We start from the raw sequence: 19,145 nt of genomic DNA on the forward strand, positions 1-19,145 counted from the left end.
AGTAGATTCCAATGATTCATCCCCTATGTATATGCCCAGTGCTCATCCCAACAAGTGTCTGCGTTAATGTCCATCACCCATAACCCTCCAGCAACCCTCAGTCTGTTCCCTGTATTTAACAGGCTCTTATGTTTTGTCCCCCTCCTTGTTTTCGTATTATTTTTCCTTCCCTTCCCTTATGTTCATCTGTTTTGCATCTTAAATTCCACATATGAGAGAAGTCATATGATTTTTGTCTTTCTCTGAGTGACTAATTTCACTTAGCATAATAACCTCCAGTTCCATCCACGTAGTTGCAAATGGCAAGATTTCATTCTTTTTGATTGCCGAGTAATACGCCATTGTATCTATATACCACATCTTCTTTATCCATTCATCCATCGATGGACATTTGGGCTCTTTCCATACTTTGGCTATTGTCAATAGTGCTGCTATAAACACGGGGGTGCATGTGTCCCTTCAAAACAGCTCACCTGGGGGCACCTGGGTGGCTCTGTCGGTTGAGTGTCCGACTTTGGCTCAGGTCATGATGTCACGGTTGGTGGGTTCAAGCCCTGCATCAGGCTCTGTGCTGACAGCTCAGAGCCTGGAGCCTGCTTCAGATTCTTTCTCCCTCTCTCTCTGCCCCTCCATGGCTTGCATTCTCTATCTCTCTCTCTCAAAAATAAATAAACATTAAAAAATTTAAAAAAAACAGCACATCTGTATCCCTTGGATAAATACCTAGTAGTGCAATTGCTGGGTCGTAGGGTAGTTCTGTTTTTAGTTTTTTGAGAAACCTCCATACTGTTTTCCGGAGTGGCTGCACCAGCTTGCATTCCCACCAGCAGTGCAAAAGAGATCCTCTTTCTCCGCATCCTCGCCAACATCTGTTGTTGCCTGAGTTGTTAATGTTAACCACTCTGACAGGTGTGAGGTGGTATCTCATTGTGGTTTTGATTTCTATTTCCCTGATGATGAGTGATACTGCGCATTTTTTCATGTGTCAGTTGGCCATCCGGATGTCTTCTTGGGAGAAGCGTGTATTCATGTCTTTTCCTGATTTCTTCACTGGATTATTTGGTTTTGGGGTGTTGAGTTTGATAAGTTCTTTACATTTTGGAAAATAACCCTTTATCTGATATGTCATTTGCAAATATCTTCTCCCATTCTGTCGGTTGCCTTTTAGTTTTGCGGATTGTTTCCTTCACTGTACAGAAGCTTTTTATTTTGACGAGGTCCCGGTAGTTCATTTTTTGCTTTTGTTTCCCTTTCCTCCGGAGATGTTTTGAGGAAGAAGTTGCTGTGGCCAAGATCAAATAGGTTTTTGCCTATTTTCTCCTTGAGGATTCTGATGGCTTCCTGCCTTACATTTAGGTCTTTCATCCATTTTGAGTTTATTTTTGTGTATGGTGTAAGAAAGTGGTCCAGGTTCATTGTTCTGCATGTCGCTGTCCAGTTTTCCCAGCACCACTTGTTGAAGAGACTGTCCTCATTCCATTGGATATTCGTTCCTGCTTTGTCAAAGATTAGCTGGCCATATGCTTGTGGGTCCATTTCTGGGTTCCCTATTCAGTTCCATTGATCTGAGTGTCTGTTCTTGTGCCAGTACCATACTGTCTTGATTACAGCTTTGTAATCCATCTTGAAGTCTGGAATTGTGATGTCTCCATCTTGAAGTCCGGAATTGTGATGCCTCCAGCTTTGGTTTTCTTTTTCAAGATTGCTTTGGCTATTTGGGGTCTTTTCTGATTCCATGCAAACTTCAGGATTGTTTGTTCTAGCTCTGTGAAGAATGCTGGTGTTATTTTGATAGGGATTGCACTGAACATGTAGATTGCTTTGGGTAGTATTGACATTTTAACAATATTTGTTCTTCCAATCCAGGTGCATGGAATATTTTTCCATTTTTTGTGTGTGTCTTCTTCAATTTCTTTCATGAGCTTTCTATAGTTTTCAGTGTATAGATTTTTCACCTCTTTGGTTCAATTTATTCCTAGGTATTTTATGCTTTTTGGTGCAATTGCAAATGGGATCGATTCCTTGATTTCTCTTTGTGTTGCTTCATTATTGGTGTATAGAAATGCAACCGATTTCTGTGCATTGATTTTTATAGTCTGCCACTTTGCTGAATTCATGGATCAGTTCTAGCAATTTTTTGGTGGAATCTTTTAGGTTTTCCATATAGACTATCATGTCATCTGTAAAGAGTGAAAGGTTGACTTCCTGATTGCCAGTTTGGATGCCTTTTATTCCATTGTGTTGTCTGATTGCGGAGGCTAGGACTTCAAAACTATGTTGAATAACAGTGGCAAGAGTGGACAGCCCTGTTGTGTTCCTGACCTCAGGGGGAAAGCTCTCAGTTTTTCCCCATTGAGGATGATATTAGCGGTGGGTCTTTCACATGTGGCTTTTAAGATCTTGAGGTATGATCCTTCTATCCCTACTTTCTGAGGGTTTTTCTCAAGAAAGGATGCTGTATTTTGTCAAGTGCTTTCTCTGCACCTATTGAGAGACTCATCTGGTTCTTGTCCTTTCTTTTATTGATGTGATGTATTACATTGATTATTTTGTGGATATCGAACCAGCCCTGCATCCTGGGTATAAATCCTCTTGATCATGATGAATAATTCTTTTAATGTATCGTTGGCTCTGGTTGGCTAGTATCTTATTGAGGACTTTTGCATCCAGGTTCATCAGGGTACCTCTGTTCCTTTTAACTGGCATACTATGCCTAGCTTTCAAAAACAAGTAACAAGCACACTAAAGGTAAACAGCACAGTTTGAAGAGACGGGGCAAGCATCAGAACTTGACTCAAGCATAGCAGAGATTTTGCAATTAGCAGACCAGGAATTTGAAACAACTATGATTAATATGCTCAAGGTTCCAATTGAAAAAGTGGACAAAATACAAGTACAGACGAGCAATGTCAGCAGAGAGATGAAAACCCTAAGAAAGAATCAAAGGAAATTAATTACTGTAACAGAAATGAGAAACACCTTTGATGGGTTCATCAGTAGACCAGATACAAGAAAGGAAAGAGTTGGGGAGCTGGAGGATATGTCAATAGAAATTCCCAAACTGAAAGAGGAAGAGAAGGGAAAAAACGACTGAAGAAAGGGAAAAAACACAACAGAATATCCAAGAACTGTGGGACAAGTAAAAAGGTATAATGTGTAACAGGAGTACCAGAAGAAGGGAAAGAGAAAGGAACAGAAATATTTGAAGCAGTGTTGCTGGAAGTTTTCCAAAATTATTGACAGGCCCCAAACCACAGATCCAGGGAGCTTAATGGAACCAAGTAAGATAAATACTAAAATATCTACACCTAAGTATGTCAAACTACAGAGGATCAAAGACAAGGAGAAAAATCGTATGAGAAACCAGAGGCAAATAAAACAAAGTAAAAAAAAACCAAAAGCACCTTACCTATAAAGCAACAAGGCGAAGAATTATATTGGGCTTTTTTTCGGAAACCAGGCAAACAAGAAGAAAATGGGGTGAAACATTTTAAGTATTGAAAGCAATGTGTTGTCCTGTGTTACATTCCCATCAGTGTATGAGAGTTGATCCACCATCATGCTGCACTAACACTCGTATGCTCAGTCCTTCCAATCTAGGACATCCTAACAGGTGTGCAGTGGTATCTAAGTTTCTAATCTGCATTTTCCTAATAACTACTGATGTCGCACCTCTTTCCGTGTATGTATTTGCTATACGTATATCTTATTTGATGAAGTGTCTATTTAAGTCAGTTGTCCATTTTTTAACTGGGTTGTTTTCTTTTTAAAAGAAATATTTAAGAGGCGCCTGGGTGGCTCAGTCGGTTGAGCTCCTGACTTCGGCTCGGGTCACGATCTCACAGTTCATGGGTTTGAGCCCCGCATCAGGCTCTGTGCTGACAGCTCAGAGCCTGGAGCCTGCTTCCGATTCTGTGTCTCCCTCTCTGCTTCTCTCCTGCTCACGCTCTGATTCTCTCCCTCTGTCTCTCAAAAATAATATTAAAAAAAATTTTTTTTAATGTTTATTTTCGAGAGAGACAGTGAGAGAGCGTACACGTGGGGGAGGAGCACAAAGACAAGGGAGCAGAGGATCTGAAGCGGGCTCTGTGCTGCCAGCAGCAGAGACCCTGATGCGCAGCTTGAATTCATGAACCATGAACCTGAGCTGAAGTTGGATGCTTAACTGACTGAGCCACCCAGGTGCCCCTGGGTTGTTTTCTTATTATTGACTTTCAGATTTCTTTATATATTCTGTATCCAAGTCCTTCATCAAGTACATGATTTGCAAATATTTTCTCCCAGTTTGTGGCTTGTCTTTTTTCTTCTCTTAACTGTGTTTATCAAAGAGCAGAAATTCTTAATTTTATTGAAGTCCAATTTACCAGTTTTTAATTTTAGGATCATATTTTTTGTGTCCTATCTAAGATCCTGTCTGCCCAACCCAAAGTCACAGAAATTTTCTTGTATTTTTCTTCTAGAAATTTGATAATTTTAGATTTTTCAATACGTATACTGTGAGATACCCCTTTGGGGTTAATTTTTGCATATGATGTGAAGTCTGGACTGAAATCACTTTTAAATGTGGGTATCCAATTGTTCTAGCACATTTATTCAAAATACCGTCTTTGTCTACTGAATTTGTACCATTGGCCAAAATCAAGGGAACATATCTAATTCTGGACTCTCCATTCCCTTCCACTTGTCTGTCTTTCATTATATAAACTGCCCTGATAAATGTAGCTTTACAGTAATTCTTGAAGTTCAGTAACATAATTTCTTCAGTTTTGTTTTTCTTTTTCAAAATTATTTTGACTATTTTAGATCCTTTCCATATACATATGAATTTTAGAATCAGCTTACACATTGCTACACAAAACTATTGGCTTTTGATTGGGATTGCATTGGGTCTCTAGATCAATTTGGGGAGAAATGGCATTTTAGCAATGTTGAGTCTTTTACTCAAGAAACATAGTTAGCTCTCCATTTATTAAAATTTTCTTCAACTTGTCTGAGTAATGTTTTTACTGTATTCAATATACACATCTTGTAGCTCTTTTACTATATTTATCTGTAAGTATTTCATTTTTGATGCTATAGTATATTTAAATTTTTTTTTAAATTTCCAGTTGTTTATTACTAGCATATAGAGATACGATTGATTTTTGGATAATGAGCTTATATCCCACAACCTTGCTAAACTCACTTATTAGTTCTAGTAGTTTTGTTTTTACATTGGATAGTCTATGTAGATGATAATGCCATCTACCCACCCCCAATAAAAGAGAGTTTTACCACTTCTTTTCTTTTTTTTAAGAATAGTTTTTGGGGCACCTGGGTGGCTCAGTCGGTTGAGCGTTCGACTTCAGCTCAGGTCATGATCTCGCAGTTGATGAATTCCAGCCCCGCATCAGGCTCTGTGCTGACAGCTCAGAGCCTGGAGCCTGCTTCCGATTCTGGGTCTCCCTCTCTCTGTGCCCCTCCCCCACCCGTGCTCTGTCTGTCTCAAAAATAAAGATAAACATTAAAAACAAAAAAAGAATATTTTTTTTAGGGAGGGGAGGGGCAGAGGGAGAGACAGAGAGAGAAGGAGAATCTCAAACAGGCACCATGCTCAGCATGAAGCCCAACACGGCATGAAGCCCACGACACTGGGATCGTGACCTAAGCCAAAATCAACTGAGCCACCCAGGTGACCCTTACCATTTCTTTTTTAATCTGCATGCCTTTGCTTTCTTTTTCTTGCCTGATTACACTGGATAAAACCTCCACTACAATGCTGGATAGAAATGCTGAGAGTAGACATCATTGCCTTTTTCCTTGTCGTAGAGGAAACGCATTCCATCGTTCATCATTAAATATGATGTTAATTAGGGATTTTTCATAGAAACCCTTTATCAGTTGAGGAAATTCCTTCTACCTCAAGATTTCTGAGAGTTTTTAATCAGTGATGGATACTAGATTTTGTCACATGTTTTTTTTCTGCATCTCTCTTTTTTTAATGTTTATTTTTGAGAGAGAGAGAGAGAGAGAGAGACCAAGCACGAGTGGGGGAGGAGCAGAGAGAGGGAGACACAGAATCCAAAGCAGGCTCCAGGCTCCTAGCGGTCAGCACAGAGCCTGACATGGGGCTCGAACTCACAGACCGCGAGATCATGACCTAAGCTGAAGTTGGACGCTTAACCGACGGAGCCACCCAGGCACCTCTATTTTTTAATGTTTAATTTTTTAATTAAATTAATTTTAATTAATTTTTTAATTTTTTTAATGTTTATTTCTGAGACAGAGAGAGACAGAGCATGAGCAGGGGAGGGGCAGAGGGAGAGGGAGACACAATACAAAGCAGGCTCCAGGCTCTGAGCTGTCAGCACAGAGCCCGATGCAGGGCTTGAACCCACAGACTGTGAGACCATGACCTGAGCCGAAGTTGGACGCTCAGCCGACTGAGCCAGCCAGTGTCCCTTATGCATCTCTTGAAGTGATTATATAGTTTGTCTTTTTTAGTCTGCTAATATGGCAAATTACATTTTTGAATATTAAGCCAACCTTGCATTTCTGAGGTAAGTCCCACTTGCTTGTGATATATCATCCTTTTTCTATATTGTTGGGTTCAATTGGCTAAAATTCTGTTAAAAATTTTTGTATGTGCATTCATGAGAGATATTGGTCTATGGTTTTCTTCTTATTTTTTTTTTCTGGTTTTGGTATCAGGGTGGAGTATATTGGTGAGTATTCTCTCCTTTTCAATATTCTGAGAGAGTTTGTACAAAATTGGTATTATTTCTTTAAGGATTTGGTGCAGTTCCCCAGTGAAGCCTTCTGGCCTGGAGTGTTCTTTGTGAGAAGATTTCTAACTGCACACTTCAATTTCTTTAATAAATACAGAGCTACTCAAGTTATCTGTTTCTTCTCAAGTGAGCCCCATTATTTTGGGTGCATAAAGAAAAACCCCATTGTTTTCCTTACACTACACACGATACTCTGAGTGCATCGTACCCAGTGTGTGGTAGGTTTTTCCCAACATCAAGCAATTATCTGCCACACCAGCTGGGTGGTCTATAATTCAACTCGATTCTGACCCTACTTGAAGATGGCCTCAGACTCCACAGGTTAAGGGCTTAGTCTCACAAGACTCTCTCCCCCCACACTTCAGATGCAATCACAAGTCCCAGATTGTTCCTATGCTTCTGACTGGCTATAAATCCGAGTTCCCATGACCTCCTCCTTGGGTTTCGTTATTTGCTAGAACGGCTCACAGAACTCAGAGCAACACATTTACTAGTTGGTTATAAAAGAATATGATAAGGAATACACACATCTACGTAGATACACTCACACATAAGTGTACTCACACATGTATATATACCTATATGTAAAACACAGGCGTAAACATATATTAATCATACACATGCAATTTGCTTATTTTTGACATAAAAACACACACTGGAGGAGTAAATCAGAAACTAAGAAAAATTAATGGAAATGAGAACAGGGGATGAGGAGAACAAATGGAGGATATAGGGAAGATTTCTTTGGGTATAATTTTATTTTGTGCACATAAGGGTGATTTTTGAACCGCATAAATGTATTGCATATTCAAAAATGAAATACAATCCAAAGAAAAACAAAAGAAATTCTAGAATTGAAAACAGGCTGAAATAGGTCCACTTGGACATCAAATGTGTAGTATAATTACACATCTCCTTGTGGACATGTGCATATACTTCAGTTGGATATTGTTTTGGGGGGTCGCACAGCTACCCTCAACTTCAGTGATATTCTAGGGGGACTGGTAAGACTCAGTAACAGCTAATACTTATAGATAAGGTTTATTACAACAAAAGATACAGAACAAAAGCTTCTGTGTTGTCTGGTGGTGGGGAACTGTCTCAGTGTATGTTGAAGTATCTTTATTTCATCTTCATTGTTGAAAGATGTTTGTTCCAAGGTTGTGTTTCAACCCATCCAGATACCATTTCATTGTCTTCTGGCTTCCATTGTTTCTCATGAGAGTCAGCTAACAACTGAATTGCTAATCCTGTGAAAGTAACAGCCTTCTTTTCCCTCTCCTATTATCTGTATGATTTTTCCTTGTCTTTGGTTTTCAGCACTTATACCCTGCTGTGTCTGTTGTTATTGCTGTATTCTCTTTGGTGTTCATTGTGCTTCTTTTAAAAAAAATTTTTTTTAACGTTTATTTATTTTTGAGACAGAGAGAGACAGCGCATGAGCGGGGAAGGGGCAGAGAGAGAGGGAGACACAGAATCTGAAACAGGCTCCAGGCTCTGAGCCATCAGTACAGAGCCCGGCGTGGGCTGGAACTCAGACTGCGAGATCATGACCTGAGCCGAAGTTGGATGGTCAACCGACTGAGCCACCAAGGAGCCCCTCATTGTACTTCTTAAATATGTGTGAATTGAAGGCTTTCATACATCTAACAAATTCTCTGACGTTGCATCTTCTTCTCCATTAACCTTCTGTTCCTATGAGACTCCTAACGAAACATATGTCAGATCTTATTATTTATTATATTCTCTATAGCCTTCATTCTATTTTGTATTTTCCATCCTTGTATCTCTCTGGTTTTCCTTGTAGACAGAGCTCTTTTCCTCTGAACTGTCGTTCAGTTCACCGGTTCTTCTGTGCCTAATCTGCTGTTAAACCCCTCTGTTAACTACCGATTGTTAAACGATTTTAGTTTTAGAGCTTCATTTTACTCTTCTTCTAATCTTCATGTCAGTTTTTGTAGTTTCCAGTTCAAAAATTTTCATTTATTGTCTATATTACATCTATATCGTATTATCTATATCTATATTATATCTATATTATCTATAATATCTATATTGTTTCATTTATTATCTTCTTTATCGTAAAGTCTGTTGGGCAATCTATTTGGAACCCTCACACATCGTCACTATTCTCTATTATTTTCTCCTGTCTCATCGACACTTGTTTACGTTGGCATCTCTCCTTATGTGCCAGGTGACATTTGATAGTGTGACAGACCATGCGTTTGAGAAGTTGTGGTGATTTTTTCTTAAGGCATTAGATGATATATTCTTCTGGGGATTTTTGTTTGCTTATACCAAGGACTTGGAACCATTAGCAGAATAGAACGATCTGAATAAATGCTAAGGATTGAGATTTGGCGGGGGCGGGGGTCATCCAGTTGACTTAAAATTTGGAGGCAGCTATTCAAGTTCTGATCTATTTCTGGTTCATTCTTGTTTTTAAGATTCATCTGTTTTTGATCCCAACCCAAAGAGATTGGAGGATTTGACGTGGCCTTCCGTTTGGTGGGCCCAGCTTCCAACTTCTGTCCCACTAGCCTCACATGGTTGTCAAAAGTGCTACTCTTCTTTTTTGACACTTTTTCTGGAATTAGCAAATGCTCCTGAGGCAAAGTAGATTTACATGCTGAGCTCACCTGCTTGAAACTTAGTGTTCTCCCACATCCTGGCTTTGGAACTCTTCACTTCCTTGTTAGGTCTCCAGTACAGTCAAGTAGATACACTCTTCAAGTCCCGTTTTTAAATTTTTCTCTCTGAGACGTTAGGTTCAGGTGACCCCACTTGCCATGATCACAAATGTAAGTTTCTTTTTCTTTTTCAAGATACTATAGAATATTCTCAAAAATTGTCAAAAAGCTATGCCTCCAAAAAGGACTTAGCCTGGAAAGCCCCCAGGAGAATTTTGGTAAACATGTCAAGAGCAACATATTATATAGTGCCATATTCACTGCTCCCAAGCATGGGAAAAGGAGGGAAACTTCCAGCTTCTTGTTGTGACTGTATCGCTGATTATAAAACTTGACAGAGGGTACATGCACACACACACACACACACACACACACACACACACTTCCAGGATCTTCAGTAATAGATACCATCTTCCGGAAGGTCAGTCTTCTTACTGGTTTTAGGGCACAATTCGTTTGAAGTTGACATTTCCTATTCTCCAATTTAAAAGTGAAAATTAAGTGACATGATATAAGGCATTTCTTTGAGGAGGTAAGCTGGGTTCCGCTTTGTGGCTGGATAAAAGGATCATCAAGAGTCAAGCAAAGCCTCCGTCAGTACGAGGACAGAGGGTGTATATGTGGGTACCAGCCTTGAGTTAGGTCTATTTCCAACTGACCCACCTCTGAGGACTTCATAGCTGTAAGTTGGAAAAATGAATGGTGGTGAGATGGTCGAGGATTCAGTGAAACAATATTTGTCAAGAGCCTGCGCTACACAAATACTTGATTTTCCTTTTCCTGGCCATTTGGGTATGTGCGGAGCAAGTATGGGGGTGACTTTCAAGGGCGCTGGGCCAAGGCCGGTGCGGACCTGTGACGGGATGGTAAGCACCAATGGCAGTGTCTCTGTCGAGAGAAGATTTTATGGAATGGGGAGGGCTACTCATTGCTTAATAAGAAACGGACTCTTTGACTGACCCTTATTTATATTTCAGGCTTATAGGAGAAAAGACTGGAAATGTTGGAAGAGGAATAAATATTGCCATTGTCAACTGTGAGTTATTAAATGTTTTCTTTCAAACTTCTCTAAAAGCTCCCATGATTGGGTTTTCAAAGATACCTTGGGTTTTTTATTATTTTTGCACACGATCTAGTCTAGGCTTGTATCTGAATGTGTTTTTAAATTTTTGGGTTATTTTTATAATGCCTCACTGTCCAGATTATTTGTGGTTTCTACAAAAAAAATGGGGTGGGGGGCTCCTAGCTGGGTCAGTCAGAGGAGTGTGCAACTCTTGACCTCAGGGTCGTGAGTTCGAGCTCCATGTTGGGTGTAGAGTTTGCTAAAAATAAATAAACTTTTTTAAAAAGCCAAATATAAATAGGCTTTTAAAAACCCCCCAAAAATAAAAAGGGCCCACAGAAGGCAGGGTTAAAACCAGCTAAGCATGCTATGGGGGCACAGACTGGTCTGGCATTGCTCTTGGATTCCTACGAGCCCTGCAGAGGGTGGCACCAGCAGCCAGTCCCCACCTCTGTGAGAAAATGCCACTTGGGCCTCAGGGGAAGCCAAGCTTGGCATCCTCGTAGACCTGGGAAAGACATCCTGTCACGATTGCCACCGGGGGCCCATGACCGTGAGAACTGTTGCAGGCTTGGGGAATGGGTTTTTCAACGTTTATTTATTTTTGGGACAGAGAGAGACAGAGCATGAACGGGGGAGGGGCAGAGAGAGAGGGAGACACAGAATCAGAAACAGGCTCCAGGCTCGGAGCCATCAGCCCAGAGCCCGACGCGGGGCTCGAACTCACGGACCGCGAGATCGTGACCTGGCTGAAGTCGGACGCTTAACCGACTGTGCCACCCAGGCGCCCCGGGGAATGGGTTTTGTGTGTGTCCTGTGCCTGACAGCAGGCTGAGCACGTGGTCCCCTGATCGCGGGGCTGTGGGAACCAGAGAAAATGTTCCTGCTCTGGGAATCCGGCTGGGAAATTAAAACATGAAGCGGAGAGGGCTGAGGTGGGCACCCCAGTGTTTCTGTGGGAGAGGTGGGTGTGGCAGGAAAGGGTAGGGTCCACCTAACTGAAAGCAGACAGGAGGAAAGTTCTAGAACAGCTGTTCAGCCATGACCTGACCTGCCCACAGCAGCCACGCTTCCTGGAAAGAGGAATGTGTCGTTTTGAGCACCGTGGTGCCACAAATGCATCCCGGGGTCCAGTGAACTTTCTTTTAAAAACTATTTCTTTTTATTTTTAGATATGACTGGGAAAGTGACGGCAACACAGTATTTTGATATGTTTGAAGGAGGTAAGAAAACTCTTTTCCTATGAAAATTAAAATGAATTCTAAACATTAAGATTAAAAAGAAAACACAGATAGGGGCGCCTGGGTGGCTCAGTCGGTTAAGCGTCTGACTTTGGCTCAGGTCACCATCTCACGGTCCGTGAGTTCGAGCCCCGCGTCGGGCTCTGGGCTGACGGCTCGGAGCCTGGAGCCTGTTTCCGATTCTGTGTCTCCCTCTCTCTCTGCCCCTCCCCCGTTCATGCTCTGTCTCTCTCTGTCCCAAAAATAAATAAACGTTGAAAAAAAATTTTTTTAAAAAAAAAAACAAGTCTTTATAAGGACAACAGAGAAATTAAGAGATGGCTGGATGCGCCTGTTGGGCACTACGCATTTTTACTCTGTAAGTAACAGAAGCGTCACTGTAAATGACAAGCCCCCGTGGTAAAACCATGGGGGCTTGAGATTAGCCCTTCCTGTTCTTTCCACAAGACCTACCATGCTCGGTCTGGTCAGCACGTCTGATTTCTCACCCCCATTCTGCACATGAGTGTCCTGGGGCCACTCTGCTGTCAGATGGTTCCTCTCGGGTCAGGGCTTCATTAGTCATTGCAGAGAACGGGCCACGTGTGCTGCGGTCTCAAGGTCGAGTCATAGAATCTTAAGGAGCCGCCCGTGCCCCTCACCCCTCTGCTGGTTGCTCCGTGGAGCCCAGCGGCCCACTCACTCGTGGACCAGGAGTACCATTCACGTGGTCGTGGGAGGAGCTCCAGGAACTGGAAGATTCCGAGCAAACACAGCAGCTAAGAGCAGAGGAGGCTCAGCTTCCCAGTGGACTGGGAAGACCCTAAAACTGATTGATTTGCCTTGACCCAACAGATAACTCCGGACAGATGATAAACTTTATTCAGAGCGCACCGTCAAAGTCGTTGCTTTTCATGGTGACCCACGATGACGGCGCCAGCAGGTGAGCGTGTACAGATTTGTCGCAGCGGCGGGGGGGAGGCCAGCTGGCAGAGAGCGCCAGGCCAGCAACAGGGCCCCTCAAGAGCATCCTGTAGGAAAGAACACAAATCCAAAGGGCAGGATGCTTTCTTAAGGAGAAAGAATGGGAGCCTCTGACAAAGCAGCCTGTGTTCCTAAAAAACCCATGAGTAGCCAGGGGTAAGTCAGTACTAGAAGCTAAAGAATCTTTCCAGGTAGCAAGACGGAGCCATCACTGACCACAACTAGCGCAGGAAGGCTAACCCTTGGCCCAAAAAAGCTTAAACCCAGGGCTGGACTTACAGAAATAGGAAAGGGAGTTGAGAAAATTCTCTGCAGGAGCACCAATAGAATGAAAAAGACACGCCCACACACGCACAGTACTTTCCGTAGGGAGAGGTCCATCTGGCTCCGCGTTTCTCGCAATTCTGGGTAAACGCGTGCACCTTCGCTGCCAGACTTCCAAGGACCTCCAAGTGCTTCTGTGCACTGCGTTTCCAAGGTGGTTCCCGAACCCAGCATTCCCAGCTTTATGTGACCCCAGCCCTTGTTTTTAATAGAGGATCTTACCAGACTGAAGCTATCTGGTGCACACTTGGAAAAATTCCGACTTCGCTCCCTCGGGGGAAACTCTGAGCTCATTGTTTTGTTTTTGTTTTTTTCCTTTCCTTGCTGCCTTCCTTCCTCTGCTTACTCGAAATTGCACGCTTTTACGATGGTTGGCCTTGTTTTCCATTTTTTGTTTTCTTTTTTGATACTGACCTTTGTGAAAATGAAAGGGACCGTTCTGACCTTTGCTGTCATCTTTCAGCAACTTCTGTCTGCTTATTTTGTGGTCAGGAAACAGGAGGGACAGCAGAGCCCAGTGGTTACGTTGGCTGGATGCGAGGACGTGACTGCACCCCAAGACACAGGGCTTTTGAGAATCGAGAGTTAAAACTGTGCGTCCCACACTGGTCTTAAGGGGTCCCTGATGTTGTCACGTGTTTAGAAATCCGATATCCTCCCACTGTTTACGCCAGGAGGAGGTAGATTGCTTTAGAAGCCCCTTTCCCAGGACAAAGAGGGGTGACCCTCTGGTGTCTCCACATGCGACCTTCACACGCCCTCCCTTCTCCCCCCAGGTTGAAGGAGGACGCCAAGAAGGTCATAGAAGGACTTGGAAGTAAACACATCAGGAACATACAGTTCAGGTCGAGCTGGGTATTTGTCACAGCCAAAGGCCTTCAACTTCCCGAAGAAATTCAGAGAGAAAGTGTAAGTGTTTTTCAAAGGTCCTTTCCCACAAACGGTCCGTAGAGCGCGCTCTGTGATTTGAAAGGCTGTGGGTTGGGTACGGCCGCCTACCTCCGAGACATTCCTGCGCCAGGCCGGCCGCGTGGGCTCGTGGCCTGGGCCTCTGCATTCCCAAGTCCGGGAAGAATCACGGGGAGGTGTTCGAGATGCCCTTCTAGGTGAAAGAGCCCATCGCACGGTGTGGGTAACCCTTTTCACGTTACACCGTGAAAAGGCGCTCGACTCAAGTTCACACTGCCCAAGCCTGTTTAAAAGCCGAGGACGCTTGAGACTCCGCAGTCCGGGACAAGCCTCTCTGTCCTTCCCCTTGGCCGTGAGGCCCGTAGCCGCGCCGGTTTGGGGACTCACCCGGCCTGTGCACGTGATGCGCTTAAGGCAGCGGGTGCCAGACACACGCGGGATGAATGCAGCCTTCATCGGTGTTGTTGCCAGAAGTCCACGCGTCATCGAGTCCCCGCCACCGTGTCCTCTTCGTGGAGGGAGAGCAAAGACCGAGAGAGTAAGGTTTCTAATGCAGGAAGTCGGTCGCCTGTGAAACTTCCAACGGAGCATCGGCACCTGTCCTGGGGGTCACAAGCGGGCGCCCCTGGGGACCGTCACACAGCCCCTTGCAGAGTCGCCGCTCGCTGGGACACACGACAGCTCCTGGACAGGAGGGGTTAGCGGCATCGGAGTGAGGGCCCCAGCTGCTCCTGCGCAGGAGAGGCGCCTCCTTTCGAGGAGCCGGAGACTCGCAAGGAGGCAGTGGGCGTCTGGAGGCCGTTGTAAGAGGCTGCTTCCGACTTCAGGCCAGGTGCCCTCCTGGCGCCCTCTGGTGTGGTGACGCGTCTGGGAAGGGAGACGTGCAGAGACAGCAGGGGGGGGGTCTCTCCTCGTTCGAAGGACCACCCTGGCTGGAGACGGGGGCTGGGAGAGGTGGGGCTTCAGTGTGGCCGCACAACCAGGTAACGTCGCGACCAGCTCCCAAGGGAAGGCCCTCGGCTTCTCTGATGCCCTCCGCCGTAGCACTCTGGAGGCTGGGCAGCCGGGGTTATTTTAGCACGCCTCTAAAAAAGCACGTTTCCCCTTGTAACTCTCAGGTTCTTTTACCGACAGGAAGCCAGCCTCGCACAACACGTTAGGAGTGTTTACCCGGCGCCCTAGCGTAGACTTCTTGTTACTAATGACTGGGTCCGGACACCCAGTGCCCAGCAGGGACCTCAGCGACCTGTCCTAATGAGAAGGGCGTTCCCTGGGCTCCGCGTGGTAGCGCTTGTCTGGGCCAGGGCCGCCTGGACCCACTCTGCTCCGCGAGGTGAGCTGAGCCAGGGGCCAGGCGCAGCCACATAAGGGTCCCTGGGGATTGAGTGGGAACGATGAGCAGAGAGCAACTTCCCGGAGCTTCCCCTGCCCCGCCACGTCGCACTCGTCCACCCCCAACCTGCCGTCCCCAACCTGAGTCTCTGTAAAACACTGATGCCCAGGCCGTATGCAGGCCAGCCGGACTGGAGTCTCAGGGTGGGAGCTGGCTGGTGATTCTGACGCACAGGAAGGGTTGGACCCGTTGCCCTGATTTGCACAGCGGGGTGGAGGCCCTTGCCCCAGCTCTCTTACCCTGTGTCCTCCCTATCTGCCCGCCCCACCCCACCCTTCTCCACCAGCTCCCTCACCCTGTCTGGGTGCCTGGCTCCACCCCCACGCCACCTGCCTCAGGTCAGGGACCCCAGCCAGAGCCCAAGCCGGGCCGCCTAGGGGCGCACTGCCCTCACCACCCCGCCCTCTGGTGCCTGAGTGGGTCCTCAGTATCAGAAAAGCCAGGCGTGAGGCTTGAATCCCTTCTAACTCAACGTTAACATCTCAACAAACAGGTTCCCTACTAATGTTCAGCTAAGACACTTAAAATAAAACCTCATTTGAATTGCAAAGTAGCAGTGGCCCTTGCTCTCCAGGCTTCTCTGCGAGAAAAAGTTTCTGGAAGAGGAGGAATCAAGGAAAGAGTGGGTTTCCAAACGCGGTCCTGAGTTCAGAGAACCCATGTGTTTTGAAACGGTGGGTGGGGGGCAGGGGGTGGGAGGGGGGGCTCGAAGGGAATTTTGGGAAAACGCGTGTCTTCCCTGCATGGGAGGGTTGAAGATTTTTGCTGCAGGGGCTACAAGAGTATCCGGATGAGACCTGAACCCGTGAGCGGGTCTCGTGAGGGCTGTTAGAGCCGCGGCTTGGGGACACTCAAGGGGGTTTGCTCAGATGCCGGTGAGGCCCGAGCTGGGGGCCTCATCTCACCCAGAGCTCGAGTCGGGTACTGTCGGGGGATTCACATGTCTTCCTGATTTGGATATGCGGACTTGCTGCGTGGACTTCCCCGAGGGTGACGTCTGGCTGTGTGGGATGGGCCTCCGGAGCCCTGGGTGGCCCCCAGCCACTGTCGCATCCAGCCCCCTGCTGTTTCCAGGACACAGCCCGTGGGTCATCCTCGCGTTCGGAAGCCTCCACCAGCCCTCTACACACCAGACTGAATCTTAAAACGTAAGACGCTTGCTTTCTTCCGAGCTACCCAGGGAGGGATCCGTCCGTCATCGTTCCGCGTGCCTGTGGTATCTTACGGGGAGACTCGCGGCGTCCGGGACCTTGACGTCCTGCAGGCAGAGGAGGAGGATGTCCTTGAATTCCTTGCAGCGGGAACCCACCTAGGCGGCACCAACCTTGACTTCCAGGTGGAACAGCACCTCCACAGAAGGAGGAGTGGTGGCGTCTACGTCATGAACCTGAGGAGAACCGGGAGAAGCTTCTGCCGGCAGCTCGTGCCACTGTGGCCATCGAAAACCCAGCTGATGCCAGTGTCCCTCTCACCCAGGAATCCCTGGCCAGCGAGCTGGGCTGCAGCTGGCCGCTTCGCTCCTGGAACCCTCCGGAAGCAGATCCAGGCGGTTACGGGTGGCGGTTGCGGACCCCAGGACTGACCACCAGCCTCCCAGGGAGGCGTCTCATGTTAACCTGCTTCCCGTCGCTCTGTGCGGCCCCAACTCTCCTCTGCGCTGCGTGGACCGGTCACCATCCCGTGCAACGCCAAGGGAGCTCACTCGGGGGGACGCCGGCCTGGAAGGTTCTGCGCGTGGGTGGCTGTGGGAACTGATTTCCGCTTCTACGGAGGCCTGAAGACATTGTAAGGGAAGAACAGGTTGCTCCTGGAGAGGCTGGGACCAAAGAGGAATTTCCGGGTGAACGGGCTGCTCCGGCTCCTGAGGTCACGCTGGCCTGAGGCGGGCAGGTGCCCTCTCTGCCTGTTTGGCACTTTACCACTGGAGACTGAGCAGTCAGCCTGTCGCTGAGGACTGGTCCACAGCTTCTCCTGCTCGGGCCACTGAATGGCTAGGAATGACCCCTGATTCTATACTTTATTTTTTCTTATGAAAAAAATTTTTTTAATGTGTATTGATTTTTGAGAGACAGAGAGAGATAGAGCATGAGTAGGGGAGGGGCAGAGAGGGAGGGAGACACAGAATCCGAAGCAGGCCCCAGGCTCCGAGCCGTCAGCACAGAGCCCGACGCGGGGCTCGAACTCACAAGCTGTGAGATCATGACCTGAGCCAAAGTCGGACGCTTAACCGACGGAGCCACCCGGGCGCCCCTGATTCTACACTTTCAATGTGAATTTTATCTTAGTAAATCTGTTCTATAAAAAAAGGAATGTAAAACCGGAATGAAACTCCTGGCAAGTTACGGAAACTACAGTCCCATAACGATGCGTGTGATCCCTCCTGTGCTTTAGATTAAGGCGTTCCGTTATCTGTGAAAGGATCAAAGACGTGAAAAACTAAAGCCCAGTCAGGATGAGCACACATTTGCTGAGCAAGGGACTGTACAGTTTCCCTGAAAAACATACAGTCCTACTCCCAGAGAATTGGAAAGTAGGTGTTCGAGCTATGCGGTCCAATAAGGCAGCTCCTGGCCAAATTTGCATTTACATTTAAATTTATTTAAATTAAATAGAGTTTAGGGGTGCCCGGGTGGCTCAGCGTGTTAAGCATTGGACTCTTGATTTCTCGCGGTTCACGAGGTCGAGCCCCACACCGGGCTCTGCACTGATGGCCCAGAGCCTGCTTGGGCTCCTCTCTCTCTCCTTGTGTTTCTCTGCCCCTCCCCCACTCGCACACACATGTGCGTACTCTCTCTTTCTCTCCCCAAATAAACATTTTTGAAAAAGTAAAAAAAAAAAAATGAGTTCCTTAGTCATAGTAGCCACATTTTCAGTACTCACTAACCCAAATGTGACTCTACGGGATAGCATAGACTCCTGGTTAGATATCTACATCATTGAAGAAAGTTCTAGAGCTGCATTAACACCTAGTTCCAATATTATTAAACAGACTTTTTTTAATGTCTGTTTGTTTTTGAGAGAGACAGGGAGCGCGAGCAGGGGAGGAACAGAGAGAGAAAGGGAGACACGGAATCCGAAGCAGGCTCAAACTCACAGACCGCGAGATCATGACCTGAGCCAAAGTTGGACGCTTAACCAACTGAGCCACCCAGGCGCCCCCCTGGCTCCAATATTATTATTTTTTCTCCATTATTATTAAGAAACATGTTGGGAAAAAAAAAAATCAAGTACCCAGAGTAGTTTGGAGCGAATCCCATTTTAGGAAGTGATTCTGTTTTTATGACTTTGCTCATCGCTGACACATTAAATATTTGTTAATTAGATTGGTGGATACAGAAAATTCTTTTTCTTTTTTTACACAGATCAACCACTCTGACAGTGCAAGGAACAGATACTCTGGCTGGCCTGCAGAGGTACAGATAGAAGGCTGCATACCGAAAAAAACAAGCTAACGTTGCGCGACCTTAATAAATAGGTTATGTATAGACCAACACCGTGTGGAATGACCCGAGCATCTTAACCAACGGTCGATATCTGATGAGTATTTGGAGTCTGTCTTCAACCGAGCAGTATTTGCTAGCTGGATACAACCTTGGCACACGGTGTTTTTACGCCGGGATTTATCTAGTGAGGGCACTAATGAGCAGGAAGGCTGACATGGGTAGGAATTGTGAGGGGAGGGAGGGTCTGGCCTGGCAAGGAGCTTCTGGGGGAAGCGAGCTTCACGTAGACTGCCCTGCATAGACAAAACCTTTATTGTGTTAGCACCAGGCACACCCTCGTTTCGGACCTGGC

General features: G+C 46.0%; 1 protein-coding gene across 2 annotated transcripts in view; it reads left to right on the forward strand.

Annotated features, from left to right (window-relative positions):
• Window positions 1–18,841, forward strand: part of FAM3B (FAM3 metabolism regulating signaling molecule B) — a 41,999-nt gene extending 23,158 nt beyond the window's left edge. For both annotated transcript variants that reach the window (XM_030329799.1, XM_030329800.1), the window contains 5 exons: window positions 10,435–10,493; window positions 11,693–11,743; window positions 12,596–12,683; window positions 13,825–13,957; window positions 18,713–18,841. In XM_030329799.1, coding sequence (XP_030185659.1) covers window positions 10,435–10,493; window positions 11,693–11,743; window positions 12,596–12,683; window positions 13,825–13,957; window positions 18,713–18,802 — 421 coding nt within the window. In that variant the 3' untranslated portion in view covers window positions 18,803–18,841. The remainder of the gene's footprint in view (window positions 1–10,434; window positions 10,494–11,692; window positions 11,744–12,595; window positions 12,684–13,824; window positions 13,958–18,712) is intronic.
• Window positions 18,842–19,145: the final 304 nt, after the last annotated feature.

The sequence above is a fragment of the Lynx canadensis genome, chromosome C2 (genome assembly GCF_007474595.2).
Source record: "Lynx canadensis isolate LIC74 chromosome C2, mLynCan4.pri.v2, whole genome shotgun sequence".
Classification (NCBI taxonomy): Eukaryota; Metazoa; Chordata; class Mammalia; order Carnivora; family Felidae; genus Lynx; species Lynx canadensis.